This window comes from Rana temporaria, chromosome 5, assembly GCF_905171775.1.
Source record: "Rana temporaria chromosome 5, aRanTem1.1, whole genome shotgun sequence".
Classification (NCBI taxonomy): Eukaryota; Metazoa; Chordata; class Amphibia; order Anura; family Ranidae; genus Rana; species Rana temporaria.
In genome coordinates this window covers 385,987,307-386,014,016 of record NC_053493.1, presented here as the reverse complement: position 1 = coordinate 386,014,016, position 26,710 = coordinate 385,987,307, and the positions used below count along the sequence as shown (strand labels likewise).

At 44.5% G+C, this 26,710-nt stretch overlaps 1 protein-coding gene across 3 annotated transcripts in view; it reads left to right on the top strand.

The window, feature by feature from the left end:
• SAMD12 (sterile alpha motif domain containing 12) overlaps nucleotides 1–26,710 on the top strand; it is a 936,923-nt gene that overhangs the window by 475,049 nt on the left and 435,164 nt on the right. Inside the window, exons 4-5 of one of the 3 annotated variants that reach the window (XM_040354886.1) lie at nucleotides 18,359–18,499; nucleotides 18,917–18,958. In XM_040354886.1, coding sequence (XP_040210820.1) covers nucleotides 18,359–18,499; nucleotides 18,917–18,942 — 167 coding nt within the window. In that variant the 3' untranslated portion in view covers nucleotides 18,943–18,958. The other 2 variants (XM_040354888.1, XM_040354887.1) reach the window with 2 other exon arrangements.

Here is a 26,710-nt window from a genome sequence, read left to right as displayed (position 1 = left end):
GCACCTTTAACATGGTGTAAAAGTACTCCACCATGTTAAAGTATGCCTGTCTTTCCCGCGTCGCTTTTGAATTTTTTTAAAATCTTTTATTTTTCCCGGCGTAAATCTTTTTTCACGTTGCGATTCACAAAACGTTGGCGCGTCGTAATTTCGCGCAAAGCACGTCGGGAAATTTGCGACGGGAGCATGCGCAGTACGTCCGGCGCGGGAGCGCGCCTAATTTAAATGGTACCCGCCCCATTTGAATTGGACCGCCTTGCGCCAGACCTGTTTACGATACACCGCCGCAAATTTCCAGGTAAGTGTTTTGTGGATCGGGCACTAAATCGGAAAAATTGCGGCGGTGTAACGTAAACCGGCTACGTAAACTTGCGCCCGCTGTACGTGAATCTGGCCCGAAGTTTGCAATTTTTCAGTGGTGCAATGGATACTGTGAAGGCCACTATATACTAAGAATACCGGGCCAGATTCACAGAAGGGATACGACGTTGTATCTCTGATACACCGTCGTATCTCTCAGAGTATCTATGCGGCTGATTCATAGAATCAGTTACGCATAGATATCCCTTAGATCCGACAGGTGTAATTGTCTTACACCGTCGGATCTTAGGATGCAATACTTTGGCCGCCGCTGGGTGGAGTTTGCGTCGTATTCCAGCGTCGGGTATGCAAATGAGGATTTACGGCGATCCACGACGGTTTTCGCGTTCGTTACGTCGTCGCTAGTAATTTTTCCCATCGCAAAGTTAAGGCTGCTTTAACATGGCTTAACTTTAGTCGAGCCATGTTAAAGTATGGCTGTCTTTCCCGGGTCGAATTTAAATTTTTTATTTTTTTTGCGTAAGACGTCCGGGAATACGAACGTACGTTACGCACGTCGCCGTTTAAAAAAATGACGTCACTTCGCGCAAAGCACGGCGGGAATTTCAAAACGGAGCATGCGCAGTGCGTCCGGCGCGGGAGCGCGCCTAATTTAAATGGTACACGCCCCATTTGAATTAGGCGGGCTTGCGCCGGACGCCGCCGCCGTAAGTTTTCACGCAAGTGCTTGGTGAATCAGGCACTTGCGTTGAAAATTTGCGGCGGTGTAACATATATACGATACGTTATGCCGCCGCTGAAACTAAAAAAGTGGATTCAATCTATGAATTTCGTCAATTTGGAAACATGTGTCTCAAATAAGGAAAACCCTAATTTTTCTTGTTCTTCTCTTTTCACAATTTTTTATCAGTTTGATTTTTATCTAAAGTCGAGGCAAGAATACCTTTTTTAGGTCAGCAAATGGTTATTGTGCCACATTTTTCTGCTCTGGAAACAAATGTAAATTGGCCATTAATTTCCTATTAAAGTAATGTGATTCTCTTGGATGGCTGTCCCATTCACATACAGTGGATTTTATGTGATAGACCAGTGATGGCAAACCTCGGCACCCAAGATGTTTTGGAACTATATTTCCCATGATACTCAACTACACTGCAGAGTGCATGAGCATCATGGGAAATGTAGTGATAGTGATTAATTTCCTGATACAACCTCAGGGCTAACCCGTTTCTGCCGTTTGATTCAAATTATAAGGTGAAATATGCAGACCAGACAAAGAATCTACATCTCACCTTTTTCAGCGTCCAACTCAAAGGTGGCCCAGCTGGGCCGGAGCAGCTACTTTTTATTGGCAAATGACATCACAAAACATATACATTTGATTGGTTAGCTTATACATTCACTCCCATTTATTACACGCCCCCTGTGACGTCTGTTCTTGGCATGGAGCCCTCATAGGTCAGTTCACATAAAGGGTGGTCTCTTCTTGGAAGTCCATTTTTGGGCATGCACACACACCCTTCTTGTCATGTGGCATCAGTGGCGTCACTAGGGTTGGTGTCACCCGGTGCAGTAAAACATGGTGTCACCCCCCCTCTGTCTAGGCTGCCCAGCACCAAGCAGGCAGCGCACGGGCATGGGGCGCACCCCAAACCAGCCCCTGTAAATGATAGTATAGGGCAGTATAGTGGCAGGTTAGGGTAGTATAGAGTGGTATAGTGGCAGGTTGGTGTAGTGGGGTGGTATAGGACAGGTTAAGGTGGTATAGGGCATGTTGGGGTAATATAGGGTAGTTTGGGGTGGTATAGGGCAAGTTAGGGTTGCATAGGGCAGGTTGGGGTGGTATAGGGCAAGTTAGGGTGGTACAGGGCAGGTTGGGGTGGTATAGTGCAAGTTAGGGTGGCATAGGGCAAGTTGGGATGGCATGGGAAAGGTTGGGGTGGTACAGGGTAAGTTTGGGTGGCATTGGGCAGGTTGGGGTGGTATAGGGCAAGTTATGGTGGCATAGGGCAGATTGGGGTGGTACAGGGCAAGTTAGGGTGGCACAGGGCAAGTTGGGGTGGCATGGGAAAGTTTGGGGTGACACAGGGCAGGCTGGGGTGGTAAAGGGCAGACTGTGGTGGCACAGGGCAGGCTGGGTGGTACAGGGCTGTTTGGGGGGGTACAGGGCAGGCTGGGGTGGTATAGGGCTGTTTGGGGTGGTACAGGGCAGGCTGGGGTGGTACAGGGCTGTTTGGGGTGGTACAGGGCAGGCTGGGGTGGTACAGGGCAGGCTGGGATTGCACAGGGCAGGCTGGGCATGTCAGCTAAAAAAAAAACGGGATGGTGTCACCCCTCTAGCGGGTGTCACCCGGTGCGGACCGCACCTCCCTAGCAATGCCTCTGTGTGGCATAAAAGTCCAGTCGTGTCTTTCATTCAGACTCATTCGCCATCTTGCTCCTTCGATGGTGGGGGCTATGGGAGGAGCTGTTTAGGAGCAAGGGGTGTAAGTCCATATTTGGAAAAGGTTCTCTGGTCACGGAACATAAAATTCCTTCGGTGAGATGAAGAGAAGGGGGAGGGAAGGTTGAAGTCCACTTTAGAATGCAGTAGGGGAAGGAGGGGATGGAGTGAGTGGATGACACATCTGTTCTTAATAATAGTCCTTTTGTATATCCATCCAAGTTGAAATATACTTTAAAAACATATCTGACAAAACTTCATGCAAGGATAATATCTGCATTGCAACACATGCATATATATCTTATATGGATAATGAATATAAAAACAAATAAAATACATAATGAAAGAAAAGCAACACTTGGCAACATTTGAGTGATTTTAACACTAAGTAACATAGAATAAAATATTCATTTTAATTTCACTTCCACCACAGTAGTTCCAAAACATCTTGGGTGCCAAGGTTCGCCATCATTGTGATAGACTAATGCCCCGTACACACCATCACTTTATGTGATGAAAAAAAATGACGTTTTTAAAAACGTCACTTTAATTGACCGTGTGTGGGGGAAAACGTCGTTTTATGTCTTCTAAAAAACGACCAAAAAATATTGAAGCATGCTTCAATTTTATGTGTCGTTTTTCAAAACGTCAACTTTTACTTCACAGAAATTGACCGTGTGTAGTAAAAAACGTTGTTTAAAACAACGTTTTTTCACCCGCGCATGCCCAGAAGCTACTTATGAAGCAAGCTTCAATGGAAAAAGTGGTGAGAACGTAACCTCGCTTTGCTAGAACATTGTGAGAAAAACGATGGTGTGTAGGCAACTTCGTCTTTGAAAATTGAAGTTTCAAAAACGTCATTTTTTACTTCACAGAAAATGTCGTTTTTTTTCATCACATAAAGTGATGGTGTGTACGGGGCATTACACAAAGTGGCACATAATTGTGAAGTGGAAGGAAAATGATAAATGGTTTTCAAATGTTTTAACAAATAAATATGTGAAAGTGTGGGGTACATTTGAAATCAGCCCCCCTGGGTCAATGCTTCGTAGAACCGTATTTCGCTAGCAATTACAGCTGCAAGTCTTTTTAGGGGAGTCTCTACCAGCTTTGCACATCTAAAGAGTGAACTTTTTGCCCATTCTTCTTTACATAATAGCTCAAGCTCTGCCAGATTGGATGGAGAGTGTTTGTGAACAACAATTATTAAAGTCTTGCCACAGATTATCAATTGGATTTAGGTCTAGACTTTGACTGGGCCATTCTAAACACATGAATATGCTTTGATCTAAACCATTCCATTGTAGCTCTGGCTGTATGTTTAGGGACCTTGTCCTGCTGGAAGGTGAACCTATGCCCCAGTCTCAAGTCTTTTGCAGACTTTAACAGGTTTTCTTCTAACATTGTCCTGTATTTGGCTCCATCCATCTTCCCATCAACTCTGACCAGCTTCCCTGTCCCTGCTGAAGAAAATCATCCCCGCAACATGATGCTGCCACCACCATGTTTCCCGGTGGGGATGGTGTGTTCAGGGTGATGTGCATAGGCGTGCGCACAGGGTGTGCCAGGTGTGCCTGGGCACACCCAAATCACCCTTTGCTGCACAGATTTCCCTCTGCTGTTTGGCTGCAGAAAATAGACTGTGGAATCTCTGTCCTCAGTCCCTTTCTCTGTCAGAAAAGTGAGACATCAGGGGTTACATAGTTAGTCAGGGTTAAAAAAAAGTCCATCTAGTTCAACCAATAAAAAAAAAAAAAAGAGAAAATAAAATTCTGTTTAGAGCAATGATATTTCACCAAAGCCCCCCATTAATCCTAATAAATTGTAAAAAAAAAAAAAAAAAAAGAAGCAAGTAAATAATTAAAAAGGATGGAAAAATTAATAACAAAAATAAAATAAAATTGTATGAATAATAAAAAAATAGTAATAATAATAAAAATAAACTACTGCCACCAATTTCTGCCCTACTGACCCCATCCTCTGCCCTACAGACATTGTCCACTGCTCTAGTGACTCTGTCCATTGCCATACTGCTATATATACTGTATATTACTTATATATACATTATGTTTATACAGTAAATATATATATATATATATTATTATATATACTTGTGTGTTTGAGCTTTGGGGTGCACACCCTAATGCAATCAGCTGCGCACACCTATGGTGATGTGTTAGTTTTCCTCCACACATAGCATTTTGCTTTTAGGCCAAAAGGTTCAATTTTTGTCTCATCTGACCAGAGCACCTTCTTCCACATGTTTGTGTCCCCCACATGGCTTCTTGCAAACTGCAAATGGGACTTCTTTTAGCTCTCTTTCAACAATGACTTTCTTCTTGACACTCTTCCATAAAGGCCAGATTTGTGGAGAGCATGACTAAGGCCGCATACACACGGTCGGTCCAAACCGATGAAAACAGACTGAAGTCCAGTTTCATCGGTCCAAACCGACCGTGTGTACGCCCCATCGGTCTGTTGTCCTTCGGTCCCAAAACAGAGAACTTGCTTTAAAATCGAACCAATGGACGCCTGACCGATAGGTCAAAACCGATGGTTAGTACACAAAACCCGCGCATGCTCAGAATCAAGTCGACGCATGCTTGGAAGCATTGAACTTCATTTTTTTCAGCACATCGTTGTGTTTTATGTCACTGCGTTGGACTCGATTGGTTTTTGAACTGATGGTGTGTAGGCACATCAGACCATCAGTCTGCTTCAGCGGTGAACCGATGAAAATGGTCAGTCAGACCATTCTCATCGGATGGACCGACTGTGTGTACGCGGCCTAATAGTAGTTCTGTGGACAGATTCTCCCACCTGAGCTGTGGATCTCTGCAGCTCCTCCAGAGTTACTATGGGCCTGTCAGTTTAGGTGGACAGCCATGTCTTGGTAGGTTTGCATTTTCAGATGATAAATTGAACAGTGCTCCGTGAGATGTTTAAAGCTTGGGATATTTTTTTTAAACCTAACACTGCTTTAACCACTTGGGATCCGCCTGCCGTCAATTGACGGCTACAGTGCGGATCCCAATTTCCAAACTGCCGTCAATTGACGGCCGCCCCTTTGGGCGTTCCCCGCACGCGCTCCAGAGCGCGCTGCGGGGAAAATCTGTGTTGGCCGTGTCCCTCGGACACGGCCAATTACAGATCGCCGCGAACGGCCAATCAGAGTGGCCGTTCGCGAGGCGATCTGTGCGGCCAATGAGAGAGGATCTCATATGTAAACATATGAGATCATCTCTCATTGCCGTTTTACACAGAGACAGCGGTGCTGTCTCTGGAGAGGAGACGGATCTGTGTCTCTTGTACATAGAGACACAGATCGGTCACCCCTCCAGTCACCCCCCCTCCCCCCACACAGTTAGAACACTAAGCAGGGATACATTTAACCCCTTCCTCACCCCCCTAGTGTTAACCCCTTCAATGCCAGTCACATTTATACTGTAATTAGTGCATATTTATAGCACTGATCGCAGTATAAATGTGAATGGCGCCAAAAATGTGTCCGATGTGTCCGCCATAACGTCGCAGTCCCATTAAAAATCGCAGATCGCCGCCATTTCTAGTAAAAAAAAATAATTAAAAAAAAATAATTCTGTCCCCTATTTTGTAAGCGCTATAACTTTTGCGCAAACCAGTCGCTTATTGCGATTTTTTTTTTTTTTTTTACCAAAAATATGTAGAAGAATACGTATCGGCCTAAACTGAGAAAAAAAAATGTTTTTTTTTTTTTAAATTGGGATATTTATTATAGCAAGAAGTAAAAAATATTGTATTTTTTTCAAAATTGTCTCACTTCTTTGTTTATAGCGCAAAAAATAAAAACCGCACAGGCGATCAAATACCACCAAAAGAAAGCTCTACTTGTGGGGAAAAAAGGACGTCAATTTTGTTTGGGAGCCACGTCGCACGACCGCGCAATTGTTAGTTAAAGCGATGCAGTGCCGAAAGCTGAAATTTCACCTGGGCAGGAGGGGGGTATATGTGCCCAGTAAGCAAGTGGTTAAATTCTCCACAACTTTATTCCTGGCCTGTCTGGTGTGTTCCATGACCTTCATGATGCTGTTTATTCACTAAGGTTCTCTAACAAACCTCTGGAGCCTTGTACACACGATCAGTCCAAACTGATGAAAACGGACTGAAGGTCCGTTTCATCGGTCCAAACTGATGGTGTGTAGGCGCCATCAGTCAGTTATCCTTCGGTAAAAAAAAATAGAACTTGCTTTAAAATTGAACTGTTAACTGATAGGTCAAAACCGATGGTTAGTTCGCAAAAGCATCGGTTAAAAACCCGCGCATGCTCAGAATCAAGTCGACGCATGCTTGGAAGCATTGAACTTCGATTTTTTAAGCACGTCGTTGTGTTTTACATCACCGCGTTGGACTTGATCGTTTTTTTAACTGATGGTGTGTAGGCACATCAGACCATCAGTCAGCTTCATCGGTTAACCGATGAGAACGGTCCTTCAGTCCGTTTTCATCAGTTTGGACTGATCGTGTGTACAAGGCCTGAGGGATTCACAGAACAGCTGTAGTTATACTGAGAATTAATTACACACAGGTGGACTCTATTTACTAATTAGGTGACTTCTGAAGGCAATTGGTTCCACTAGATTTTAGTTAGAGGCCTCAGAGTAAAGGGGGCTGAATACAAATGCTCGTCACACCTTTCAGATATTTATTTGTAAAAAAATTGGAAACCCATTTATCATTTTTCCTTCCACTTCACAGTTACAGTTGTATTCAAAATTATTCAACCCCCACTGAAATTGATTGTTTTGGCCAGTTTGACATTGATTTTGATCATTCAGTCATCCTGCTTACAATTAAATCAAAGAGGCACGTGTAGGTCAGACAAATATAACATAACATTTATAATGAAATAACCACAAATGTCTTTTCTGTGCTCACATTATTATCAGTTTTATTCAACCCCCAAGTGACATTCAATCTTAGTACTTAGTACAACATCCTTTTACAGTTATAACAGCTTTTAAACTTGAAGCATAGCTTGACACAAGTGTCTTGCAGCGATCTACGGGTATCTTCGCCCATTTGTCATGGGCAAAAGCCTCCAGTTCAGTCACATTCTTAGGCTTGCGCACTGCAACTGCTTTCTTTAAGTCCCACCAGAGGTTCTCAATCGGATTTAAGTCTGGTGACTGCGATGGCCACTCCAAAATGTTCCAGCCTTTAATCTGTAACCATGCTCTAGTGGACTTGGAGGTATGCTTGGGATCATTGTCCTGTTGAAAGGTCCAACGTCTCCCAAGCCTCAGGTTTGTGACGGACTGCATCACATTGTCATCCAATATCTCCTGGTACTGAAGAGAATTCATGGTACCTTGCACACGCTGAAGCTTCCCTGTACCTGCTGAAGCAAAACAGCCCCAAAGCATGATTGACCCCCGCCATGCTTCACAGTAGGCAAGGTGTTCTTTTCATCATAGGCCTTGTTCTTCCTCCTCCAAACATAGCGTTGATCCATGGGCCCAAACACTTCTAATTTTGTTTCATCAGTCCACAGAACACAATCCCAAAACTTCTGTGGTTTGTCCACATGATTTTTGCATACTGCAGTCGACTCTTCTTATTCTTTGGAGACAGAAAGGGGGTGCGCCTGGGAGTTCTGTCATGGAGGCCTTCATTACGCAGTGTGCATCGTATTGTCTGAGCAGAAACTTCAGTACCCACATCTGACAAATCTTTTCTCAGTTCCTCAGCAGTCACAAGGGGACTTTTCTCCACTCTACGCTTCAGGTAGCGCACAGCAGTCGAAGTCAGCATCTTCTTTCTGCCACGACCAGGTAGCGTTTCAACAGTGCCCTTTGCCTTGAATTTGCGAATGATGCTTCCTATGGTGTCTCTTGGTATGTTTAACATCTTTGCAATCTTCTTATAGCCATTGCCCTTCCTGTGAAGAGTAATCACCTCTTCTCTTGTCTTCCCGGACCATTCTCTTGACTTCACCATGTTTGTAACCACACCAGTAAATGTCTAGAAGGAGCTGAGTATCACAGTCATTTTAAAGCTGCCTGATTGGTGCTTATTAGGCTTTATTGCTGCTCCCTGACATCCACAGGTGTTTTCAATACCTAATTGAAAACACTTCAATGAACCTCTGTTCTTCAGAGTGGTAGTCTTTCAGGCCCCATACACACGAGAGGATCTATCCGCTGGAATTGATCTGCGGATCAGTTCCAGCGGATAGATCCGCTGGTGTGTACAACCCAGCGGATCTGTTTCCGCGGATTTTTATCCCCTGGGATGGATTTCAAGCGGATAAAAATTTGAAGACATGCTTTCAAATCTATCCGCTTGAATCCATCCCAACGGATTGATCCGCTGGTCTGTACAGACTCACCGGATCAATCCGTCCGAATCGATCCCCCGCATGCGTCGTAATGATTCGACGCATGCGTGGAATTCCTTATATGACCGCGTCGCGCACGTCGCCACGTCATCATCGCGGCGACGGCGCGACACGTCATCGCGATGGGATTTCGGCGCGGATTTCGATCCTATGGTGAGTACACTCCATCGGATCCAAATCCGCGGAAATCCTTGAGAGGATTTATCCGCGGAAACGGTCCGTTGGACCGTATCCGCGGATAAATCCTCTCGTGTGTATGGGGCCTAAGGGGTTGAATAATTGTGTAAATGAAGAATTCACAAAATAAACATTTACTACTGTATTACAAAACCAATTGATGTCATTTTAGTTGCATATGGTTCTTTAAGAAGTCCTTGTAGGATTTAATTCTGAATACAATTACAAATGTACACTAAATTCCCTAAAACCCTTTACAGCATTGGGGGGTTGAATAATTTTGAACACAACTGTATGTGCCACTTTGTGTTGGTCTATCACATAAAATCCCAATAAAATATATTTACATATTTGGTTGTAAGATGACAAAGTGTGGAAAATTTAAAGGGGTATGAATACTTTTTCAAGGCACTGTATTTAACAACAGTACTTGCTATATCCTGAGCTGCATTCCAAGCAACAGATCTCCTCAGATATTGCAGTTGTACTTGGTGTACTGGATGTGCTTCAACAACAGTTCCATGTTCCCGTATGCTCCTTTCACATGTGCAGCATAACCAAAGAGAAATTGCAAATTGCAAAAACATAAAATGTCTTTAACTACTTCAGTCCCGGGCCATAGTAAAAAGACGGCCTCCCGGTGGCTCTATAAATCCGGGAGGCCGTCTTTTTACGGCCTTGGGTCTTCCAGCCACTGGGGGGCGTCCTGTCCTGTCAGGGAGAGGAGACTGATGCTGTGCCCCTTGTACATAGGGACACAGCATCGGTCACCTCCCCCAGTCAGTTCCCTCCCCCCACAGTAAGAATCACTCCCAGGATACACATTTAACACCTTCCTCGCCCCCTAGTGTTAACTCCTTCCCTGCCAGTCACATTTATACAGTAATCAGTGCATTTTTATAGCACTGTTTGTTATATAAATGTGAATGGTCCCAAAAATGTGTCAAAAGTGTCCGATGTGTCCGCCATAATGTCGCAGTCCTGACAAAATTCGCAGATCGCCGTATTACTAGTAAAAATAAAAATAATAGAAAAAATGTCAGAATTCTATCCCCTATTTTGTAGCCACTATAACTTTTGCGCAAACCAATCACTATACGCTTATTGCGATTTTTTTATTATTTTTTTTTACCAAAAATATGTAGAATACATATCGGCCTAAACTGAGAAAAAATATATTTATTTAAAAAAAAAATGGGATATTTAATATAGCAAAAAGTAAAAAATATTGTGTTTTCTTTTTCAAAATTGTCGCTTTTTTTGTTTATAGTGCAAAAATTAAAAAACGCAGAGGTGATCAAATACCACCAAAAGAAAGCTCTATTTGTAGGAAAAAAAGGACCTAAATTTTGTTTGGGAGGCACGTCGCACGACCGCGCAATTTTAATTTAAAGCAACGCAGTGCTGAAACCTGAAATTTCGCCTGGGCAGAAAGGGGGTATATGTGCCCAGTAAGCAAGTGGTTAAAATGGTATGTGATGGGTTAATTTACAGCTTAACTGCTTGATTAGCAAACAAAAATCAATAAAATACACCAAAAAGTGTTCAGGAAGCAAAATCTGTTATCCAGTGGAATAGGACCCAAAATTTAGTTTGCCCCGCCCTGCATCTGAGAATAATGGGCCAGATCCTCAAAAGGGATACGCTGGCGTATCTACTGATACGCCGTCGTATCCCTGTTTCTATCTTTGGAACTGATCCACAGAATCAGTTTCTCATAGATAGGCAGAAGATCCGGCAGGTGTAATAGTTTTACACTGCCGGATCTTAAGATGCAGTACCGCGACCGCCGCTGGGGGCATTCATCGTCGAAATTACGCGTCGGGAATGCTAATGAGGAGTTACGTCGATCCTCAAAGCTTTTTTGCGTTCGCTACGTCGCCGCTACGTTAGTTTCCTGTCGCTTAGTTACACTTTTGTAAACCAGTCCTACTTTTACACAGCAGGCATACTGCTGTGTAAAGTATGGCCGTCCTTCCCGCGTCGAATTTTAAAATTTTACGTCGATTGCGTAAGCCGTACGGGAATACGGAAATACGCTATGCGCCGCGCCTATCAAAAAATGACGTCACGTCGCGCAAAGCATGTCGGGAAATTTGCGTCACAAGCATGTGCAGTACGTCCGGCGCGGGAGCGCGCCTAATTTAAATGGGACTCGCCTCATTAGATTAGGAACGCCTTGCGCCGGACGGATTTGAGTTACACCGCCGCAAATTTCCAGGTAAGTGTGTTGTGGATCGATACCTAACTTAGGAAATTTGCGTCAGTGTAACTTAAATCTGTTAAGTTACGTTGCGCTGCGGGGCTGTGGATCTGGCCCAATGTCTGTACTGTAATATAAACAGTTCAATGTACTGGGAGGCTTTCTAATGTATTCATTATTTATTCTCTACATATTTATACCCTTGGCTTACTGGAAATTGCAACAGATCTCCAGCTGCAAAAGACTTTCAGCCCTGTCAGAATTCATGAAACCTGATTTTCCTACTCTTTTCCTGTTGCTTATCATAGGATGCCAGGTTATAAAACTGTCAATCACTTTTTAAACCTAAACAGTTCACAAAACATAATATCTATGCAGTTTAATAAGGATACAACAAACCTTTTGGCACATGTGGAAGAAAATCTTAGTCACGTGGTCTCAGGGAGACATATTGGCCCGGATTCAGAAAGGACTTACGACAACGTATCTCCAGATATGCCGTCGTAAGTCCAAATGTGCGCAGTCGTATCTATACGCGTATTCGTGGAAATCAGATACGCCTGAATTTTGCCAAGATACGACCGACGTAAGTCTCCTACGCCATCGTATCTTGGGTGCATATTTACGCTGGCTGCAAGGGGCGTTTCCGTAGATTTACGCGTCTAATTTGCAAATGACCTAGATACGTCGATTCACGAACGTACTTGTGCCTGTCGCATTAAGCTACGCCGTTTACGTAAGGCGTAAGTCCGGCGTAAAGTTACCCCTGCTATATGAGGCGCAGGTAATGCAAAGGTATGGATGTCGGAGACGTTGAAACAGCCGTCGTATTTTACATCGTTTGCGTAAGTCGTACGTGAATGGGGCTGGGCGTAGGTTTTGTTCACTTCGTATGAATGGAGCCGGCGTATTGTAGGGAGTAAATTCAACGTGATTCTGAGCATGCGCGCAAATGCGCCGTTCGTTCGGCCATGCATTTACATGGGGTCACGCTTCATTATAATACAACACGCTCACTGCCTTGCTACTTTGAATTAGGCGTGTGCAAGTGCTTTGTGAATACTGTACTTGCCTCTCAATGTTACGACGGTGTAGCGCATATGAGATGCGCTACGCCTATTTAAAGATGCGCTGATCTCTCTGAATCTGGCCCATTGTCTATAGGCTCACAGACAATTATTTGCCATGCCCCACTTAGGAAGTTTTTGAACTTTTATTAACCTCCTGAGCGGTGTTCCCGAGTCTGACTCGGGGTGAGATTTTTGGGCTAAAATCGGTAACCCCGAGTCAGACTCGGGCTTGCCTCGCTGGATGTACAGGGAGTGTTTACTTACCTTGTCCCTGGATCCAGCGATGCCACCGCGCTGTGTGAGCGAGCGGGACCTCGCTCGATTCACACAGCGTCCTCCTGTGCCGCCGATCTCCGTTCCCTGCGACGTTACGACGCACGGGGACGAAGAACGGCGCCAAATTCAAAAAAGTAAACAAACACATTACATACAGTATACTGTAATCTTATAGATTACAGTACTGTATGTAAAAAAAACACCCCCCTTGTCCCTAGTGGTCTGCCCAGTGCCCTACATGTCATTTTATATAATAAAAACCTTTTTTTCTCCCTGCAAACTGTAGATTGTCCATAGCAACCAAAAGTGTCCCTTTATGTCAAAAATTGTTTTAGATCAGCTAGAAAACAGCGATAATAAATTATAATCACTTGCAGAATTGTGCGATAGCGATTTGTGGGGACAATTCTGCAACTGAGCAAATTTCAGTGATTTTGATTTGATTACATTATTGAATAATTTTTATTATAATTATATTATTATTTGTTATTATTTATAGTTATTTATTATATTATAATTTATAATTTTGTTTTTAAAAAAAATTCATACCTGGGATGCCTATTAGAATCTTGTTTGGTCAGATTTAAGTGAGTTATTTATAAAAATTACAGGCCTACAATATAAAACGCCAAATTTCCTTGCAAATAATGGTACCGCTTTCAGCATGTTTTTTCTGAAAGAATCATACCGCCAGGGAGGTTAATGCCCATCTGTACACATTTTTTTTGGAATATATATATGCAGGGTGGATTTGATTTAAATCAAGTAGATTTAAATCACAATTTAAATAACTAGTAAAATAGCTTGATTTAAATTAGGGTTGTCCAGATACCGATACCAGTATCGGTATCGGGACCGATACCGAGTATTTGCGGGAGTACTCGTACTCGCGCAAATACCCCCGATACCTAAATAGAATACTTTCCCCCCCCTTTCCCCCCCCCGCCGCTGCCGCCGCATCGCGCCGCCGCATCGAGGGACATGGCTAGAGGGACATTGCTGCATATGTGAGGGACATGGCTAGAGGGACATTGCTGCATATGTGAGGGACATGGCTGCATATGTGAGGGACATGGCTAGAGGGACATGGCTGCATATGTGAGGGACATGGCTAGAGGGACATTGCTGCATATGTGAGGGACATGGCTAGAGGGACATTGCTGCATATGTGAGGGACATGGCTAGAGGGACATGGCTGCATATGTGAGGGACATGGCTAGAGGGACATGGCTGCATATGTGAGGGACATGGCTAGAGGGACATGGCTGCATATGTGGGGGACATGGCTGCATATGGGGGGGACATGGCTGCATTTGGGGACACATTTAAAAAAAGTATTGGTATTTGGTATCGGCGACTACTTGAAAAAAAGTATCGGTACTTGTACTCGGTCCTAAAAAAGTGGTATCGGGACAACCCTAATTTAAATCATAATTTTTAAAGAGCAACTGTCATCTCTGTCCTACAGAGGCTCCTCCTCTGAAGCGCTGTTGACTACCTGACAGTTCATTCACTTTAATGGGACGGCTGGTGATGGGGCAGTGATACAACAAGGTGAGGGACGTCGCATACTAGCACATTATGAAATACTTGCCTGAAAAAAAGCCCCCGCAGAGGCGCCTGCTCACCGCTGAGGGGGCTGACATGTTCCCCTGGTGTTTCTTCTGGGTTCGTGGGCTCTGGCGCTGAGTGGTCATTTGGTTCCAGCAAGGAAGCTCTGAAGTTCTGTCACGATACCCTGGACCTTCAGAGCGCATGCATCGGTGATGTCAGCAGCTGCATGCAGGGTGAATGTCTCCTAAGTGGTGTACGTTTAGGAGATATTCATTGTACCAACAGGTAAGCCTTATTATAGGCTTTTCTGTAGGTAAAAATCACAAAGCAGGGTATGCAACCGCTTTAAAGCTCGATACAGTATGAACATAGTAGACAAGTGGGTGAGGAAAAAGGGTTGATTTACTAAAGGAAAATAGACTGTGCACTTTGCAAGTGCAGTTACACTAATTTTCTCCAGTCCTTAGTGAATGTGGTGAAGCTCTGCTGATTTCCATTGTCCAATCATCTGCAAGAAATGTTCACATTGACAAAACTCTAGGGAAAATGAACGCATGACAAAATACCTCTGATCAACCTTTAAGTGACTAATGGTCTCCCTATGGTACAAGCTAACCTGTAATGTGTAGCTTTCAAAATAAGAAGCCTGTTGCATCAATACTTGTTGGCCACCGTTTTTTTATAATAAATTACAAGCAGCTTTAGAGCCGGTTCACACAGGGGCAACACGACTTCGGGAGGCAACTTGGACACGACTTGAGTATGGATCATCAGGCAACTTACAAGACAACTTCAAGTTGCCTCCAGGACAGGAGGCTTTCCAGTGGCCAATCAAACAACAATCAGCTCTGCGGGAGGGAGGGGTTTGCCTGAGAAATGTATGTTCTCTTCCTGTATTGTTGCTTCAGTTAAGACAGTGATCTGACTACTGAGGCAACTTCCATTGAAATCAATGGGTACAAGTTGCCTAGAAGTCGGATTGAAGTAGTACAGGAACCTTTTCTGAAGTCGGAGTGACTTCAGTAGTGTGTATTAAGACGGCTCCCATTCACTTGCATTGATTTTCTCAACCACGTGACTTGGGGCAACTTCAAGTCGGATCCCAGGTCGCCCCAGTGTGAACCGGCTCTAAGTCTCATGTTTACACAGGCAAGTCCTTTGGGAACCTAACTCTGTTATAGCCAAGCCTTTATTCACATTTTTTTGCGGTTAGCAGGAAAACGGTTTAATCTCAGATTGCAGAAAGAGTTCTTTGCTGTTGGAGCAGTTAAAATGTAGAACCCCCAGTTAACAGTACTGTCTGAGAGTGTTGAAAATTTCAAAAAACTATTAGATGCCTGTAGGCACATGTAGTTTAGCCTCCCTGTAAGGGTAGCACTGTCTGGCAGCTGCCATGCAGGAAGGCCGATGGACAAGTGGGAAGTTGGGAACCAGATTCCACTGAGGCTTCTGTAGGTCTCATCGGGAAAGCAGCTGTCCCATTGGATGCTGCTGCTCTGATTGACCCGTTGGTCCTATTTTAATGTGGACAGTGCTTGTAAAAAGAATTGTCCCCTTTGGTTTGAGTAGGACAGGGACAGATCTGGCTAGGGACAGTCGGATTAGCATAGGGAGGATCCTGTGGAGGAGGGACACGGGTAAGGACTGTCGCTGTGTATTGAACAGTAGCCTTCCTGTTAAAGGGTCCGGTTGCCAGTCTTCCTTCCAGCCGCCTCCCTTGTTGTCTACAGTGTGGACTGCTACTCCTTGTCTGGTTCATTGTAATTGTTTTGATCCAGTGTGACTGAGTCTACAGAGTTGCTGGTTTCTCTCAACATTTCTACAATAATATACTTTGCAGCATCAACCAGTTTCCATGTAAGTTCTCCTTCCCTGCGGGCAGTGAGCTCAGGACAAACCTACATTTCCTCCTCAGGAAGCAGAATATACCGGGCTATAGCAATTTTTAGAGAATAATAATCACAAATGCTTAGGTTGAACTGGATGGACCTGTGTCTTGTTTCAACCTTAACTATGTAACTATAAGTTGCTTAGACCTACGGTTGGCAGCACAGTTTGTTGTACAATCTCCTTTGGATTTTCCAACAGCTGCATGGCGTGAAAGTTTACCGGATTGGCTATGAATTTAAAGGAATGAGTTGAGGTTAGGACCCTGTGCAGGCTAGTCAAGTTCCTCTACACCAAACTCACTCATCCATGTCTTTATGGACCTTGCTTTATGCACTGGTCCAAATCATTTGGTGGAGGGGGGATTATGGTGTGGGGTTTTATTTTTGGGGCTGGGCCTGGCCCCTTAGTTCCAGTGAAGGGAACTTTTAAGCCATCAGCATACCAAGACATTTTGGACAATTTCATGCCCTCAACTTTGTGGGAACAGTTTGGGGATGCCCCCTTCTTGTTCCAACTCAACTGCGCACCAATGCACAAAGCAAGGTCCATAAAGACATGCGTTTGGGGTGGTGGAACTTGACTGGCCTGCACAGAGTGAGGCCCCGTACACACGGCCGAGGAACTCGACGTGCCAAACACGTCGAGTTCCTCGTCGAGTTCAGGGATGAAGCCGCCGAGGAGCTCGGCGGGCCGCCTTCTCCCATAGAACAACGAGAAAATAGAGAACATGTTCTCTATTTTCTCGACGAGTTCCTCGGCGGCTCCATCGGGCCAAAAGTGTACAGACGACAGAGTTTCTCGGCAGAATCCGGGTTTGACAGAGTTTCTCGGTGAATTCTGCCGAGAAACTCTGTCGTGTGTACGAGGCCTCAGACACACTCCTAAACCTTGTGGACAGGAAGAGTTGTAGCTGTAAAGGGTGGGCCAACTCAATTGAACACTACAGATTAAAACTGGGATGCCATTAAGGTTTGTGTGCATGTAAAGGCAGGCGTGCCAATACTTTTGGTAATATAGTGTAGTTTTTGGTAAAGTTAAATGAGATTGTACATACATTGTAAGTTCACGCTTCCTGATGACGACATATTGAAACGTACGTCGAGGCGGTACGTGAACACGCACAGCACCTTCCGGTCCAGCTGGTTCCTCATCGTCGAGAGGTGGAGCGCATGCTGTAAGTCTCCCCAGCACAGACATCGCTCTCTACCCGATCCATTCGATCGATCCATTCGACCCTAAACCTATAGCCTCAGTGCCGTTAAGCAACCATTCTGCACTGTGTGTTTTATTTTTTTTAAATAAAACGTTATTATGCCATGGCGGTATCTCTCTCTTCTTATGCCCTAATGACGCTCTAACAAGCTGACCCAAAGGAAACTCCAGGTGTCATAACTGTCTATGGTGACAACAAGCTCAATTTGACCTCTTTTTAACTAAATAGGTCAACATTTTGCGGTAAGGGGCCATCCTTATATGCACTATTGGGTGTCTTATATCGGTGAAGGTGGAAACCTGATTGCTTTTATTACATGCACAGTGAGGACTGCAAGGAATATATGAACACCTTTCATTCTGTTTTATGGACACTTTGTGTTTTCCCTTTTTCACAGTTTTCTTTTATGTACTCAGTATATGGATGAGACTATTGCACTATTGCACTTTTTCAATCAAGCATTTTCATATTGCACTTTTGCACAATTGTGACATTATATTGTGACTGTCTTTTTGTATTTTGTATTTTCATTTTATGTATTTTCATTCCCACTAGCGCCCCCTGCTTTTTACTTTCCATATTTGCATTCATTATTTGAATTTTTGGGGAGCAGCTCTCATATATATATACACATTTAATTTATTTAATTGTTGGCGCGAGATCCTTACCCACATTGAAACATGGCCAACTCAAGTCAAAGGTCAATGAGAAAAGTTTGGTAACCTATATGTGAACTGAAGGGCAATCTGTTTTCTGTTGTTTGTACATTGCCATTGCACTTGGCATTGTTTAATAAATAATCCTGCAATTAATTGTTTCCATATTGCTCTTGCAGGTCGTGCTTTGCTGCGACTCACGGACAAGAAGCTGGAAAGGATGGGGATCAGTCCAGAGAGCCAACGGCAATATGTCCTACAGCAGGTCCTCCAGCTCAAAGTACGGGAGGAAGTCCGGAACCTCCAGCTGCTGACACAAGGTAGGCAAAGCCGGTTCCAGGCCTGTAATACTTCTGACATATTAATATCGGAACAAACTTGCCCTTTCATGGTATGAATTACTTTCTAAAGGTCTCCGGAGGTAGTTTAAAGAAAGCGACAGTAGCTCTAAAGAACAATACAGGAATGGGGATGTGGAATTGACCACTTGGCAGGATGAATGTCGTCTTAATCCACAAAATATCGGTGTTCTAAATGTTTAAATGTCAAGCTGCTACGATGAAAATAGCTTTAAAGACCATATCCGAGAGCCGTAAATGTAGTCATTTGTACTTCTGTTCTCTCTCTTTTTTTCCTGTGCTGTACCTGGTCGTAAACAAGGTTCAGAATAATGTTAAAAAAAAAACACAATAAAAGATACAACAAGATAGCCAGGTAATGAGATTTCTTTTTAATAGGATCTTCCCGGACACAGAGAGATTAAAACCTACCTCCAAAAGGAAAAAAAAAAAGGAAATGTAATAAAGGCGATTTGTCATAAGGCAAAATATCTGTGTGAAGAGCCTCAGATGGAAGCTGAAGTTTTCTACCTTTTCAAGCTGCTGTGGAGTAGTAAAGTCAGTCGTGGTAAAGCTGGCTAGATTTAATTTTACTCTACAGGACACAGTATGCAGCCTAAAAAAAAATGGCAGCTACTTTTACGGCTTTTCACACACTGTTTTCTATTCTCCGTCTTTTGGGTTTAAAGTAGAACTAAAGGCAAACTTTTTTAAGTTTTGGATAGAGCGGGGAGTGGTTAGAACACCTGTCAGGTTTTTATTACTATCTGTTCCCCCATTAGGGCAATTCGACCTCTCTATCTGTTCTGTTTACCATTATGACAAAAAGTGGAAGAAGATCCCAAATTTTGGGTTGTTACTAGAACAGTAATAGAGGGAAAATCTTAAAGGAGTTGTATGGGTTCAGTGTTAAAAAACAAAAAAACAAACAAACATGTCATTCTTACCTCCACTGTGCAGTTTGTTTTGCACAGAGTGGCCCTGATCCTCCTCTTCTGGGGTCCCATGGCAGCTCTCGTGGCTCCTCCCCGCAAGAGCTAACCCCCTCTGGGAAGCGGTCTCCCAAGGGGGTTACCTTGCTGGTGCGCTCCCGTGTGATACACTCGGGGGCCATAGACGCCAAGTAGGACTCGGCCCCACCCCCTGGAGCCCCTGATTTGATTGACAGCATTGGGAGCCAATGGCTGCTATCAATCAATGAACAGGCGACAAGCCGTTTGGAAAGCAACGCGGGAACAAGCCCGCGGAAGTTCGGGGCTCAGGTAAGTAAAACGGGGGCACAGGGGGGCCGGAGAGTACAAGGTGTTTTTTCATCTTAATGCATACGATGCATTAAAGCGGAAGTAAACCCTTCTATTTTATAGTTTAAAAAAACAGTTAACATTCCCAGCATGCCGGAAATGCTAGCTGTCACATTGGTTGTGCTCTCAACCAAACTGTCAAACCATCCAATGACCGGTGTCATAATAGATCACATGTGCAGCATTATGGCAGTTGCAGATTAAACAGAGGCCAAGATGGCAGCTTCCTTGGCGGAAAACAATAATAGGGTTTACTTACACTTTAAGGTGAAAAAACATGAAGGTTTACAGCCACTTTAAAATATGAACACAATTTCTGGTGACAATCAGGTATCACTTTGGAGGGACTTCCTCTGATTCCTTGTATTGGCTTTGGGACAGGAAGTGAATGGAAATAACCCCTCTGGGACACTCTGTACAAAATTAAAACAAAACATTTTGCCTTTAGTTCTACGTTATATATTTAAGCAGTTTTCTAGGAACTCTAGACTTCTAGAACTCACGCCTTTTTTTTTTATTATTATTCTTTGAATCTGTTCTTATACCTATCTTGGCTCTGTCATTCCTCAAGCATTAGCGATTTCAATGCAATTCCACCATCTTTGGCATTTTCATTTTATTAGTCGACCTGATTATCTTTACTTAAGATGTTGTTACACATTTCAATCTTGGACTTGTATTTATGCTTTGTTATGTGACCATTTTTGTACCATATGCTGTTTCAATTTGGAATGAGGACAGGAAGGACTACACATTTCACTGTCTGTAACCTTTTATTGTAAAACTTTAATAAAAACTTTTTTTTTTTTTTTAAGTGTCATGGCTGTGTTGCATTCAGATGCTTAGATTCCACCTTTAGCTTTGGAACAAATAATACAAGTTTAAATTTAAATTCCAGACAGGTGAAGAAAATATTATTTGCTATCCCCTTCCTGCACTTTTTATCAGTATGGCATTTTTATTTTTAGGCAGACATTGAGGTTGATTTACTAAAGGCAAATACACTTTGAAAAGGAATTATCACCTTCGTGAATGAGATCATTACATAATTATGTAGCGCTCACCCCCGAAGGAGCCGCTGATTAGTTTGGGATCGGCTTACTGAGTTACCTTCTTGACTTGGTCTAGGGGTGATAGCTGTGAGTGTGAATAAAAAGCAAGTGTCCAGACATCAATTCAGTTTTCAATGCTTTATTCCAAGGCCCAACATGGCCAACATCAACATGGCACACGACAGAGAAAGGTTGATGAGCGTAGAGAAACTTTAGTAATAGGCCTTGAATATGAAGAGAGAGCAAGCCTGCTCTCAGCAATGATATAGCTCAATTCGTCGCCACCCCAATCAGGGTGGGTAAAGTGCCCCTGAACAGGCGGTTATCTCAGGCCTGGCAGACGGAGCATCACTTGCGGATCACTGGGAGGAAACAGACCTCTGCCACAGGCCTGACTCAGGGCCTCTGTCACAGACCGGACAACTTGGGATTTGTGAGATCAATTTGAGAAAATCCTCCCAGTTAGTTCAATCAATGTCACCCACTGACAGCTTGAGCATACCTGTCATATGGTGTGGTGACCTGATCCCCGATAGTTCGTCTTGGCCTCCTGGACAACCTCTAGTTCTAGGTTCCCCCGAGCCGATCCCCCATCGCGCAGCCTCCAGCTTAGGATCCTCTCAACAGAAGGTTGGGACCCAGCAAGTCGCTGGGGCCCCTTTCAATGTCAGGATGAGGCTCCGCATGGTGCACAACCTCAGCGAAGCAGGCCACGATGGCGGGGCCCATGGATGCGTGTACCCTGAAGGTGGGTACCGCACCTGGAACTCGGGCCCCGCATAGAACAATCCACCAAAAGCGGCTGTCCCAGATATACCCCCCTCCCAGCATGCCCAACGAGGGAAGAACTCCTCTGATTGGCTGCTGGGAGAAGGTGGGTCTGTCAGAACCCCTCTACCGCCAACTGCCGCCCAGGGGTGATAACATACCCCTGGAGCGCAGACTGACCTACAGGACCGATTCTGAAGTGGGCAGCAGCCTGAGTTTCCATAAATCACGAATGAGAGTGAAACCATTTGTGATTCCATTCCATTCCCCACTAAATTTAGTGTAGCGCCCGCACTGAAAGTAAGGGGGACGCTACAATTAAATCGTTAGGCCAGCCATAGACAGAGCAAATGTCTTTCCTGCAACCACAGGCTGAATTCCCCCATCAACACAGTGTTGACATGGGAATCCATCCCGACGAGCCACTGTATTCTCCTGGCGCATGGGCAGGGGAAGTCATTCCCGCCGGGAGAAGACGATTATTGCTAGCAGCCATACCAGCTACTAGAGTTAACTTAGTAAGGCCCCTTTCACACTTGGGGCGGAGGTGCGGTGGTAAAGCTCTGCTATTTTTAACGGCACTTTACCGCTAATTTCGCTGCGATATTTGGCCGCTAGCGGTTTTGCCCCCGCTAGCAGCCGAAAAAGGGTTAAAAATCACTGCAAAGCGCCTCTGCAGAGACACTTTGTCGGCGGTATAGCCCCGGAGTCCCATTGCTTTCAATGGGCAAGGACGGTGGAGGAGCGGTATACACACCGCTCCTTCACCGCTCCAAAGATGCGGCTAGCAGGACTTTTGTTCACGTCCTGCTAGCGCACCGCTCTAGTGTGAAAGCCCTCTGGCTTTTACACTGGAGAAACAGCGGCCGCTGTTTCAGGTCGGTTTGAAGGCGCCATTTTTAGCGCAATAGCGCCTGCAAACCGCCCCAGTGTGAAAGGGGTCTTGGTTACATTCAACTGGGCTTGTACTGTAATGTTGAAAATGTTATGAAGCTCATCCAAACAGCTCCCATACTCCTCTGTTAGCTTAGGCTTATCCTAATATGGTGCGAGAAACCCCTCAATCTGTGCATGTTTCTTGCACTGCATTCAAATAGCATTGCCCTTGCGATCTGCAGCAGGTGTTGTGCAAGCTTAACGACATCCCAAACGTAGGCCACAAAGGCAGTGCATTTGCACCGGATCACACCAGATCGCATGGTACAAAATTACAATGGGATCCAGTTGCCGTGTGGTACCAAAATTGGTGCATGTGTGACTTTGGTGTGATGCATTGTGATTCAAACTCAAACCGCACCGCAATGAATTGCATGTGAATAGAACAGGAATGCGGTGTGGTTCCTGTACAATTCACATGCAGTTCAAAGTTGGAACTGAGGCTTAATAGTTCATTAGAGCTGAGGAAGCTTTTTAGGTGCATGTAGAAACACCTTGAGGCCAGGTTCACACTGGTACGACACCACAGCCGCCCTACTTTGGATCCGACTTTGCCCTGCGACTTGAAGTCAAAAACGCGTCCGACTTCAATGAACAGGGATCCGACTTTTATCTCTGACAATGCCAGGCACTGTGTCTGGTATGAATCTTGAGGAGGAACTCCATGCCAAATTTTAAATAAAAAACCAGCATGGGTTCCCCCTCCAAGAGCATTCCTTATCCGAGCACGCAGTCCAGTGCGAGTGCCCCACCTCCTGAACCGTACCAGACCGCATGCCCTCAGGTGCTTTGGGGCAGAGGGTGCACTGTGGATGAGGACAAGGGCCTCTTCCCGACAACCCTGGCCATTGGTTGTCAGGGTCCGCGGGCGGGGGGCTTATCGGAATCTGTGAGCCCCCTATAATAAGGGGGCCACCATATTCCGGCCCCCCTCCCTATGTGAATGAGTATGGGGTACATTGTACCCCTACACATTCACCTGGGGGAAAAAAGTGTCAATAAAAAAACACAGTACAAAAGTTTTTTTAAAGTAATTTATTAAGCAGCGCCGGGGGTCTCTTCTGACTTTGGGGGGTCTCTTCCAATTTCTCCGCTTTCTCCGGTTCTTCTCCCACCGTCTGATGTTTTCTGCCAGGCTCCTCTGCCATCTGCTGCCCTTTTGCCAGCTCTTTTTCTAGCGGGTGCCCAGTCTTCTCCATCGTCTTCTTCCGATGTTATATCAACGTTGTAATGACGTGTGCGTGGTGCGCAACGACTTATATTGGCATGGGGCGTGGTCACCGGGTGATGTCATCCAGTGACCCTGCCCCTTATGACATCACTGCCCCATCATGCCCCGGGTGGTGACCGCTACTTACGAATGGAAGCTTCCCGATCATGGGACCGCCGTGACAGCCAGTCACATGATCATAAACCCTGCCCTGCCTCCTGGCATCTGAAACCTCCTAAAGGTCCGGTAGGTACCGGCACATAGGGGATAACATTCTAGAACAAGTTCAGTTGAATGTCATTAACTATTGCTAGCTGTGCAGTGAGGCCCATTTTGACTCTTTTGTGTAAGGGTCCTAAAATACATTCTCAGGGGACCTAGCCTGATGTTGTTTGAATGAAACATTAGGCCTCGTAAACACGACAGAGTTTCTCGGCAAAAACCAGCAAGAAACTTGCTGGGAGATATTTTTGTGCCGAGGAAACCGGTCGTGTGTACATTTTCGTCGAGGAAACTGTTGAGAAACTCGACGAGCCAAAAAGAGAGCAAGTTCTCTATTTCCTCGACGGGAATGGAGAAACTTGCCTTGTCAAGTTCCTCGACAGCCTAACAAGGAACTCGATGAGGAAAACGACGTGTTTCGCCCGTCTAGTTCCTCGGTCGTGTGTACGAGGCTTCAGGGAATACCATACAGCGACGATGAATATTGTTCACAAAAAATCACAATATTCGTTGTTGATGGGTTCCTGATTTTCAACGATTCGATCACTTTTTGGTGAATGCGTGAAAATGTCAGATCTTACAGCCCCACCACAATATACACAAGGGGCAATTATGAGAATGATCATTCTTACCTCCCGTAGGTCAAAAAGTTCCTCCATCTGCCCCTTTATGCTGTATCTCTATGCAAACAATGAGACTCTCTATAAAATTATTGAAGTCTTTTATTTTACACCCAAGCTGAACAATGGCATGCTATTTTTTCCCCCTAATGTGATGGCAGATTCACAGTTTGGTGAAGATGTATGCGTGTGATTGTCAGATAAAGAGCTGAGATAATGCATAGGAGGCTGAATATTCATTTGCTCAGCAGCGTCTTGTGAATAGTCTCTGTAACAATACAATGCGAAGAACAGATGTTGGCAGATGAAGGTGTTGGTGTTAGATGAGACGTGGCAGCTTGCTGGATGGCTTCCAGTGCAGTTGTGAACTGTACTCAGAATGGAAGGAGCAGATTGCACTGTAAATCTGTGCAGTTCCATCTCTATGTGCATTTCTAGATGGATAAGAAGATTGTAATCCTTATATTTGTACTTCAGGAAGTTTGTGAGTTCCATATCTGATGCCCTCATGATCTTTAGGAAATTTACATTAGGAAACAGCAGTGGCAAGTAAAAGTCTCAATGTAGTCTATAGGCCCGTACACACGATCGGATATTCGTGCATTAGTGCAAACCATAGGCGTGCGCACAGGGTGTGCCAGGTGTGCCCAGGCACACCCTAAGCACCCTGTGCAGCACAAATTCCCCCTCCTGCTCTGGCTCCTTCCCTTCTCCCTACAGCTCTGCTGGCTTCCCTCCTCTTCATTCCCACCGGCAGTTGCTGTGGGGATGTTTGGGAATGAGTGGGGGTAGGGGTCAGTAAATATGTAATTTATTGGCCCCTTTCCCTATGGTGCAAACCTTGTTTCATTCCTAAGTAAATTTGCATTGTGGAAGGGTCTCACACTGTCAGAATATGTATAAATGCCGCGGAACATCCTGTAAAAGTCTATGGGAGAAATCTAAAGTGCTAATTTTAAAGGCTTATATGCAAGTTATTGTCATAAAAAATGTTTGGGGACCTGGGTCCTGCTCCAGGGGACATGTATCAATGCAAAAAAAAAGTTTTAAAAACTGACATTTTTTCGGGAGCAGTGATTTAATAATGCTTAAAGTGAAACAATAAAAGTGAAATATTTAAAATTTCGTACCTGGGGGGGCGGCAATAGAATGCCTGTAAAGCAGCGTTTGTTTCCCATGCTTGGAACTGTCCCTGCACAAATTTCCTCCAGAAATTACACTTTGTGCAAAGACAGTTCTAAGCATGAGAAACAAGCGCTGCTTTACAGGCATTCTATTGCCCCCCCCCCCCCCCCGTTAAGAAATTTAAAGGAATATTTCACTTTTATTGTTTCACTTTAAACATTATTAAAATCACTGCTCCCGAAACAACGGTCGTTTTTAAAACTTTTTTTTTGCATTGATACATGTCCCCTGGGGCAGGACCCAGGTCCCCAAACACTTTTTAGGACAATAACTTGCATATTAGCCTTTAAAATTAACACTTTAGATTTCAAACGTTCGAGTCCCATAGACTTTAATGGGATTCTAAAGTTCACACAAACTTTTGCTCTGTTCGCAGGTTCTGGTGCGAACTGAACTGGGGGGTGTTCGGCTCATCCCTATTCCCAGCATGTGCTGGGAATGTAACTGTCACATTGGCTTGTGCTTTTAACCAAACTGTCAAGCCATCTAATGTCTGGCGTCATAACTGATCACATTTGCAGCATCATGGCCGTTGAAGATCAGAGGCTAAGATGGCAGATTCCTTGGCTGAAAAGAGTAAGAGCGTTTAGTTCTGCTTTAAAGGGGTTGTAAAGGTTCATGTTTTTTGAGCTTAATGCATCCTCTCCTGCACCGCTCTAATTACCATAGATACTGTAGATTCATGCATTGCATGAATCTATCTATGGTCACTGCTGACACCCCCTATTGAGGTGTACGACCCCTTTTCGGGCACTGGGCATCTGAATTGCAGCGGTAGGGGTGTTTTTTTGGATGCACCTGATTAGAGCCATAGGCTCTAATAGGCGCCCAAAAATGTGAGAACGCAACGCTTTATGTTAGGAAAGCAAAGGAATTTTCTTTTCTAACATTGAACCGCC